General features: G+C 33.9%; 1 protein-coding gene across 2 annotated transcripts; it reads right to left on the reverse strand.

The window, feature by feature from the left end:
• Nucleotides 1-1,467: 1,467 nt before the first annotated feature.
• LOC130803040 (cell wall protein RBR3) lies at nucleotides 1,468-8,295 on the reverse strand. 2 transcript variants are annotated; one of them, XM_057667191.1, is made up of 6 exons: nucleotides 7,849-8,295; nucleotides 7,529-7,734; nucleotides 7,192-7,303; nucleotides 6,241-6,355; nucleotides 3,084-4,250; nucleotides 1,468-2,200 (listed from the first exon to the last, which is right to left on the reverse strand). In XM_057667191.1, exons 2-6 carry the CDS (start codon nucleotides 7,722-7,724, stop codon nucleotides 1,931-1,933), a joined length of 1,860 nt encoding a protein of 619 aa, XP_057523174.1. In that variant the 5' UTR covers nucleotides 7,725-7,734; nucleotides 7,849-8,295; the 3' UTR covers nucleotides 1,468-1,930. The 2 variants fall into 2 exon arrangements, with proteins under 2 accessions (XP_057523174.1, XP_057523173.1); XM_057667190.1 differs by having other exon boundaries at nucleotides 7,529-8,295.
• Between the last annotated feature and the right edge of the window lie 1,389 nt (nucleotides 8,296-9,684).

Raw genomic sequence — 9,684 nt, forward strand, 5'->3', positions numbered from 1 at the left:
TCAATAAAATAATGATAACAAACTAACAATCAAATTCCCAAAGATAAATAAAGAAAATTATGATAAACAAAGAAACTCGATTTAAATATAGAAAATCATGATAAACAAAGGAATATATCATAATAATTGCATCACTTAGCATTTTAGCTTATTCAAATATAATAGTAGCTACCTTTCAAAAAAAAATAGAAATAGTAGTTTCATTTATTTATTTTCACAAATCTTATGCTAAAAACACAAAAACTTGCATTCTAAGAAAAAAAAGTTGTTCGAAATATATTTTCTTTTTGTAACTAATGCAGGAGATATAGCCCATTCATCGCGATTTATTACATGCTTTACTTCTCTTTTTGATTTGAATCAACTAACCCAAAAAATCTATAGAGAGATAATTAAAAAACAAAAAATCCAATTTTTAGATATGGGAACAAAAAAAATAGGGATTTTTATATGAGAAAAAGATAAATAATCTTCCTCCAAAAGCTGCAAACATGTGAGATTTAGATTAATGAGATAGAAAGAATAAGTCACTAATTTGATGAATGAAAGCAAAAAATGGTGAAAAGAGAAAATGTGAAGAAAACAACGAAAGATAAAACATATTTAAGTGAGATCTTGTCTTATTTGTTTCAATGCAAAGATTATTAAGATCAAATTTTTGTAATTTTTTATTATGCATAATTAGAGATATTAAAAATTAAATTAGTGCATACGTGAAAAAGTAAATATTACAAATAATTTAAAACCAAATATAATTAGTATTATTTTATTGCCAATAACCTACTATTATTCTATTGCAATTACTATAAGGTTTCTCATCCCCTTTTTATATTAAGAAAAGAATAAGAATAAGAATTTGGTATATTAAAAATATCTTGAATTATGGAAATGACTATATGATATATAGAATTTAGCATAATGTTAATACGTATAGTAACAAAAATATGCAATAGTTGATTATATTGTATTGTACGATATGTAATTTAGGATAATTGGTACAAAAATATACAATAGCTGTCAGCTGATTACAATTAAGAAGAAAAGGATTGTATAGTACATAATTATTTCTTTGAGCATTAATTAAAGGGGTTATTAATGACAATAGAACACCACTAATAATTGGGCTAATTAATTAATTATGATATCTTTGCAAATTCCACTTTTTTGGTCAAATTTGTTTTTAAAAAATGTTCATTAGAGTAGTAATTAATAATTAATTGAGGAAAGAATTGTTTCCAAAAGAAGATGCACTTAGAGTAGTACTTAGACGGGGAAAAATGTTCTGAGAGCTTGACACTTGTCATTAGATGGTGTTTATTTTAGTATTAGATATAGATAGATACTTCCTAAAATTAGTTATTGATGTTCACTTGTTTGTTAGGAATGAAAGTAAACTAACAAGTCAAAAGTAAATGAAAAAAACTGTTCAAAAGTAGTTTTTTTAATTTTGACAACTTTTCAACCAGACTTAAAACAAACAAATTTTTGGTTGGTGGATAGACCAACACATAAGCTGAAACTCAAAAGCCAAGCCTTTATCATACATGAACACTTCCTTTTTATCTTGATAATATCGGTGCAGTCTACTAAAATAATGCAGTGTTAAATTCTTCACATAAAAAGAATGTGAGCTGTTTTGGTGAGTGAATCAATGATCTTCATAGTTAGCATACCAATATCAGTAGTTGGCAAGATGTCTGAAAAGTCAGCTACAACGATAACTCAGCTAATAACTTCTAATAATACAAGGGCTGTTAAATTTAAACAATATAAGCTTCAATTTTCTCGGATGCTTGACAACTTTACACACGTACATGATACATAACAGCCTGCAGCTCCGTGACAACCAACTTGTTTCTGAATTTCCCTGGAAAATAAAAAAAACTGACGGACAGGGAAAGCATTTGATTTAGGGAGCACACTGTCGGTGTCACCTATTGTACGCAATGGTAGGCGAAGCATTGCAACCTCGTTCACTGACGAGGTCATCTTCCAATTCACTACCATGACCATCCATGGCAGGGATATGGTGGTTATTGACACTGTACTCGGAACTGGCATTGCTGCTTGTCGCTAATGGTGAATCGGAAACACTAGCCGTTCTACTTCCTGTGGGCCCTGATCTTATACTGTACATAGAGGATGCTGGAATTTTTGTCATCAATGGCCGTAAGTTTCCAGGGATACTTCGCCTTATATCCTACAATAGAGAATCAAAACGTGAAACAACATTCAATTACCCCAATGCCATTAATTGGCTCCCACCTAGGGTGGGATTTGGGAGGGTCAAATGTCAGCAACCTTACCCTCTTGGCCTCGTTAATGATAAAACTAACAAAGAGGTTATTCTCGATGAACCCTTGGTAGCAAACAGAATGTGCAACTTCACATAAATAAGAAGTGAACATGATTTAATGTGTCATTTTACTTTATTTTGTGCATGAAACAATCATACATAATTTTTGTATTTCATCAAGAAGAGACAATAAGCCAAGGACCATCCCCCAGATGGCTCAGAACTAAGAAAGTTTTTATTTCGATTTATATACAAATTTAGTAGACTAGATAGGCTGATATTACAGGACCACTGTAAAAATTTGAAAGTAAACCAGTGAGGATGTTACAATTATTGATAAATGTATTCTTTTTGCAGTTTAAAAGGTCTTCTGGAACCAAGGCTGAGTAGTTACTCATAGTGCAAAAATAAGGCTGCATCACTGTATTGCGACCATGTCATAAAGGTTTTTAAGTTTATTTTATCGTGACGGAAATATAAGCTGCATTGGCCGTTAAATCATCCGCATTAACAACAAAATCCATTTCGAGACCTTGACCGTATTTTCGCACTATGTTAGTTTGTATGTCTAGAACCCTGAACCCCGCACATAGAGCAAGATTCATTCTTTAGGGTGAGTTATAGTAATTTAAGAGACAATTGATCAATTTAACCGAAGTATAAGATGGCAAATGAGACTAACATGAGGTGAGGACTTGAGGGAGCATTTTTGGAGGACTTGCTAAATGCACAATAAAGACATGGTGATTAGTGAACACAAAAATGACAGAAAGAATGAAGAACCTACCATGTGCCGAATAGCCATATCCAGGGACTTTTTAGAAAGTGTCCGACCAAAGCCAGAGCTATCAGGTGATGACGCCGACTTTCCAGATAAGCCAGGAGAATGTTTGTCATCCTGCCTTGGAGGTGCCAATTTCCTCATGTTAATCACCCTCTCCACCATCTTTGTCCCAATAACCACAGGGCTCACATCATCATTTACTTTGGAATGCCCCCGGCTCACTGCAGGAACAGAACTTCCACTAGAATGAATGCCGCCATTAGGGGCACGCCCTCTAGAAGGAGAACAAGACTGGCGTCTCTGTCTTCCATTACTGACAGGTTCCACAGAAGCAGAACGAGCAGAGGAAGCAGCAGGTCTACCCCGTGTAGCTGAAAGGGGTCTATCAGGAAGGGTTGTCCTTAGATTCGGTGGAGCGTCTAAAGAGAAACCAGGCATCTCAGATGGGTTCCATGGACGAGATCTAGCAGTTGGAGAGGTACCACGTGAAGGTGCAGCACTTCTAGATGGTGCTGAACCCACTGACTTGCTACTAATTGATGAAGATGACTTGTTAAGAGATGCAGCGATATTGGCAACACTTGGTGGTGCTGATGGACGACGAGTTGGAGTTGATGCTCTGGATGTGGGTCGGGATGTAGGAACTGAGGGGCCAGAAGGCCTGGCTGTTGGAGTCGAAGATCTTGCAGTTGACCTTGTGGGTGTTGCTGATCTAGCAGTAGACCTAGTAGGAGTGGAAGATCTCGATGGCCCAGCTGATGGAGCTGAAGTTCTTGCAGCTGTAGTGGATCTTGATGGAGTTGAAGACCTTGATGGACCTGCAGACCTAGTAGAAGCTGTGGACCGAGTTGATGTCAATGGCTTTGGTGAAGAAGAGTGAAGTGAGGGCTTGGAATGAGGCACTGTGCCACGGGAGGTTGGTGTAGAGGATCTTGACGGTTTAGAAGACGTTAATGTAGATCGACGTGTAGGTGTTGCAGGTCTAGATCCACCTCCTGGTGTCACTGGTCTGGAACCTGGACCACCTGAAGAGGGAGGTCTTGACCCTGGACCCCCTGATGAAGAAGGCCTCCGCATTCCTGAAACTGAAGAGGTCAACCCAGTAGATGAAGTTGGTTGCCTTGGCATCAGGCTTCTTCTCTCTGTGGTCTCTGTCTGGGAGTTCGCTAACTACATCACAACAGAAAAAGGTAATCTCTTAGCACAATGCAGAATTACAAGGTTAAGAAAAAATTTAGTCCATAAACTTCCAACATAGTCGCTCCCTCCTCTAGGAACCTGTCAGACAACATCCACAATTAAGAAACAATCTGTAATAACCATAAAATTAAACAAAGCAAGCAGCTTGCCACTAATAAATCCTATCGCAATACCGGACTTAGCCACGAACTATCAATCCTCAGTCGATATTAGATAGCCATGAAAAACTAAGATGAAACTTAACTAGCAATAAGAAGAAAATTTCCAATAACTGCTAAGCCAAAAAAAAAGGTAAAGTTAAAGAATTTGAAAGCCTAGTGCAAAGCAGAAGCCAATCAATTAAGTATCTTCCTTAAAACAGTAAAGAAAACAATTTGCAACTTCAAGGAGAACTAACACTCTCTTCTCCTTGAGCAACACACACAATTACTTTGTGCGTCATTATTTGATTTTAGCAAAACTCGAAATAATTCATTTGCCGAGAGAAAAGTGATTGAAGTATATCTGCAAAATATAAAGCAAAACACTTTTTGACCAACCCTAAGTAAACAAGTAATAAGAGACTCCACAAAAACAATGGCAAAGCCTAAATCCCAACAATATGGGTCGGCTACATGAAACAAAACAAATCAACATGGAAAATCGTTGCTAACCAAGATTATATTTATGTGGCTCTATCTAATATTAATCTACAACGAAGAAAATCAAATTCTATGATTACCTACATATATTTAACACTTCATGACTTATCAATTGTTCATGCAAATTCAACTCTTCAAGTTTTAACTTAAGACTCCCTTGTCCAAAATAAGTTGTCACATTGTCCCAAATTCTCATAGCTAAGATTGTGCAATAATGTGACTTAATAGCAGTTCCATTTTGTTCATTTACTTAACTTAATTTGGACTTATGTTCAAGTTTATAGTGATTTTAGCCTAGTTTTGGTTTCCGACCATAGTTTAAAAACAAGGCTTCATTGATTCGCATCAGCCACGTTGTAAAGATTTTCAAAATAAACGAACCGATATTTGCCACGTTATAAAGGCGTAAAAAACCGCATTTTGGGCTGTTTCAAGGGATATCTTATGGTTTCGGCCGATATTTAGGTGTTACAATAACCGCATCACTCCCGTTACCGCATTACCGTTCCATTATCGCGACCGTTACCGCATTTTTACACTATGGTTCTGACTTGTACGGGAAATATTTTCAGGCTTCCTTGGTCAGTTATTATTCCCTAGAGCTGATTTAGAGTGCTTAATCAAGCTTAAATAGCTCATCTATCTGTGTGACAGCAGATCTTAGTTTTCAATTCTTTTATGACCTAGGAAAATTTGCTTATTGCCTTTGGAAACTGGTCTTGGAATGTAACAATGCTCTTAAAACATTCTTTTGAGAATTATAAAGCTCAAGTAGAGTCATTTCTATTGACTAGTGAAAGCTTCATCGCTCTTTTGGTTTTTCTAAATCACAAAACCTAGATTTAGTGAATCTTGTAACCTAGACCACAAGAGATCCCCTATAAATTAGGCATCAAAACATAAATTAACTTTCTGTTGCTTCCATATATCTCAAAAAACCGAAATAACTTTGTTCCACTCTGCACTAAAGGACTACTGTTTTTAGTTGAATTTCCGTTTGTTAGAAGCTTAATGCTACTTCAGTCCAAAAAACATCCAGGTCCAGTTTCCCCACACAGCTACATCAAAATAGGGATTGTATTGTTATCAGTATGGCAAAGAGCCAAAACAAACTTCTTATAAAAGAAGATGCTTGCCTCCATGGAGAAGACATTTATTTTCTAAAACTCATTCATCTTGTCTTGTTTGCAAACGAGGATCAGATCCCTCCAACCTCTCCCTTTCCAAATGAATATCATATGTAGCATGTGGTTCCACTCCTAGTTGCTACTTAATTTATAGCAAAACTAGATTTATCAATGAGACAATGTTTTTCTTACTCTTGATCTCAGTACAGTAGGTTGAGCTTTTGGGGCATCTGCTTCATCCATGTAACTTTTTCTAGACTCTCTCTCCAATGAAGGAAAGAGGGGTGTACCAGGAGGTGTCAGAAGCCTGAAACAGGAAACAAAATGTTGGTGAGCCCCTAAATGGGGAAAAAGGCATACACAAAGCCATTTAAAATACAAAAAATGGAAGTGCAATCTATTGTTTCTACTCTAGTAAACCAATTTAATATATCTCCTACCCACAAATCAACTTAATTGTTTTCAGCAGACCCCATTTACCAAAAGAAGCATACTATTACCATTGTCCATCCTAACGAATAACAACTAATCCATTTCACTTACTAAGGAAGCCGCCCCGAGAACGTACATAAAACAAAAATACACGAAAAAAGTTTATGCCACTATTTTGATACATTCATAACGGATATAGTTATGTACACGTCCACCAATCATTCACAATACTTGTATTCTCTAAATTCTAACAATTTTTATGACTCCATATCGTAGGTGTTATCATATCAACATACATTAATATATGACATGCTTCAAAGTTTATACTCCCAATAATTCAAACTTTCATTTATACCAATCATTAAAACAGTTCGATCTAATCTCAGGATATACTATAAGTATAAAAGCTACAGACAAGTGTATGGGGGTGTTAACTTAAAAGATGGATATTCTCTTTCAAATTCCACCTAAAAAAGATCCCATAATTGTTGTTGGGTTTTTGCTTCAAAAATAAGCAGCAACTTACTATAGCCGTTAAATGCCAGGTAGTCATAATTAGTAACATATCAGCTAAAGATACCATCAAAGTTAAGCAAACTGCATTCTCCATAGTTAATCTAACATATTTAAATGTTCCATTCAAAACTAGGAGAACGTAATATTATTCATCAAAAACTAAAAATGAAAGCTTTCAGGACAAAATTTTTTTACCAATCATAATCATTCTTATCACCATCCGAGTTCAGAAAATCATCCGGTCCTGTCTTCCTTGCCGTTGTGGCAGACTGAATATGAAAAAGAGGCGAACTTCCAGGCTGCGAAACTGCATAAATCACCAAAAATCACAGCAAACAATGAGAACCAATCGCCATACAAAATTAAATTAACTAAGTGAACGATGCAAATAACTTAGAACAAGTCATTCATCTTTATTTAAAACATCAACTTAAGTCAACCAACACTATTAAACCTCAAACAAAATTCAAAACACAAATCATCAATAACAACAAGACGAATAATAATGACAAACAGACAATGAAAACAATACCTAGAGATTCATCTAATTCTCCAGAATCATGAAGAAGAAGATCATTTTTCTCCTTCTCACGTTTTCGCATTTCAAGAAACAATGCGAGGTCATCTTCTTTCTCTCTCATCGTCGAAGAATGAAGACTCTTCAACTGCGGAACCCTAGGTCTTATCGACGGCATTAACGTTTCTGGACCTCTAAAACTCCGATTCATCGCAAAATCACTTCAAAAAAAACCCTAACACAATTAACAATCCTCAACTACCAACAACTAACAACAACAACAACAACAACAACAACAACAACAACAAAAACACCTAATCTTTCATCATTCTTACCTAAACTAAACCCCTTCAACTACAAAATTAGAAACTAAACTGACAATCACAAGCAAAGATCTGCAACAAAGCTCAAATACTACAAATGTCGCAGTTTATTCAGCTCAATAAAATCAATTCACGAGCAGCATATGATGAGTAATTTGAAATTAATTTGAATGTAGCAATGATTTCTTTGAACTTGGTAGGTTGAAGAAATAAGCTTGAGAAATCGAAGAAATGGGTCAAGATCGTATCTATATTCGAATTTGAATACTCAAACTTAAAGACTGACAATTTGAAGAGAGAGAAAGAGAGATTTTTGAAGATGAGAGAGAGTGGCAAGGGTGTTAATTGAGCTGAAAGTGATGGATAATATGGAGAAATAAAAGCAAGTTAAATAAGATTGTTTGGATTTTAATTCAAGGAATGAGAGAGAGTGGGGTTAAAAAGGGGAAATAAAAAGATAAGCTTTCCAAAAAAAAAAATACATAAAAGATTAATTTTGGGTAATAAGAAAAGGTAATCTTATAAATTCAAGAATTTATTATGAAATTACATAATCTACTAACTTTAGATCTTAATGTATGATTTTAATTTTTTGGATCATGACATAGATTGTCAAAAATGTTCTGTAAAATTCGATTTTAAGACTTTACTTGAAAATGCAGTACTTGCTCTAAAACTGACGCCATATTAATATAGAAAAGAATTGTTTGAACTATTTGACCCAAAAATTTCTCACAAAAAATAGTTGAGGAGTAAACTCAAAGAGACTGAATAATATTTTTTTTCTTCAATTTTCTTAACTAATGTAAAGAAAAGACCATATTTTTCCAATTAATGTCTAAAAAAATATAATTACCATGGTACCATTCATATAGGATTGATGTTAGCTTTGTGTTAGTTAACTTCAACAATGCATTAGATTAAATTACTAATAGGCGATTAACCTTTTAAAAGAAATTTTAGCTTTTCATTTTAAAATGTCAACATAAACGTTAACATTGATAACATAGAAAACATTATTGTTGTTTTCCTATAAATTTTGTTTAATAAGCTGTAAACTAAAACAAATAACAACGATAGTCGCTAGCACTATTAGTAATTAAAAGAAACATTAATATTATCTATTATTTTTCTATTTTATTTGAGAATAAAGGTTTTTAGAGCATTACTTTTTTAAACATTGAATGAAAACATTCTTGTTAATCAAAAATAATGATGAATGATGGGCCAACACCAAGGTATTATTTGAATAATAAAGGGCATGGTCTTTAAGTGTTGTTGGATTCCAATTATAGATTTGTAATTAGTAGTCTTTAGCACATTGAGTATGAGTAGAGTACTTCCTACTTCTCCAATGGTAAAAGACTTTGGTCCTACCTTTGTTGGAATTTAAAATACTCCACATTGAGTATGAGTATAGACTATAATTCAATTTTTCTATTTTTTAATTTGGTTCAAGTAATTGGAACATAATGACATTAAAAAGTGAAAGTAAGAAATGTCCAGATGATATACTATTTCATATTGTTGGTTATGTATGAAACACAAAGATATAAATTTTAAATATAATTTTTTTATAGTTATAAAAAGATAATATCTTTATGTTTCGATGTATAAAGTTTTAAATTTTAATATATACTTCCTCCGTTTCTATTTATATGCAACGTTAGGGTGCTCACGCAACTCAATACAACACTTTGATAATTAAATTTCTAATTAAGTACATACTTCTATAAAAATTAAAAAATTTGATGCTTGAAAAGTATAATTTTAGACGAATCTAAAAATATTCCAATTAACGGAATAATTCTTTACAAATAAGTGAGAAATTTAGGACAAATAAGCTAT

Source organism: Amaranthus tricolor, chromosome 16 (assembly GCF_026212465.1).
Source record: "Amaranthus tricolor cultivar Red isolate AtriRed21 chromosome 16, ASM2621246v1, whole genome shotgun sequence".
NCBI lineage: Eukaryota > Viridiplantae > Streptophyta > Magnoliopsida > Caryophyllales > Amaranthaceae > Amaranthus > Amaranthus tricolor.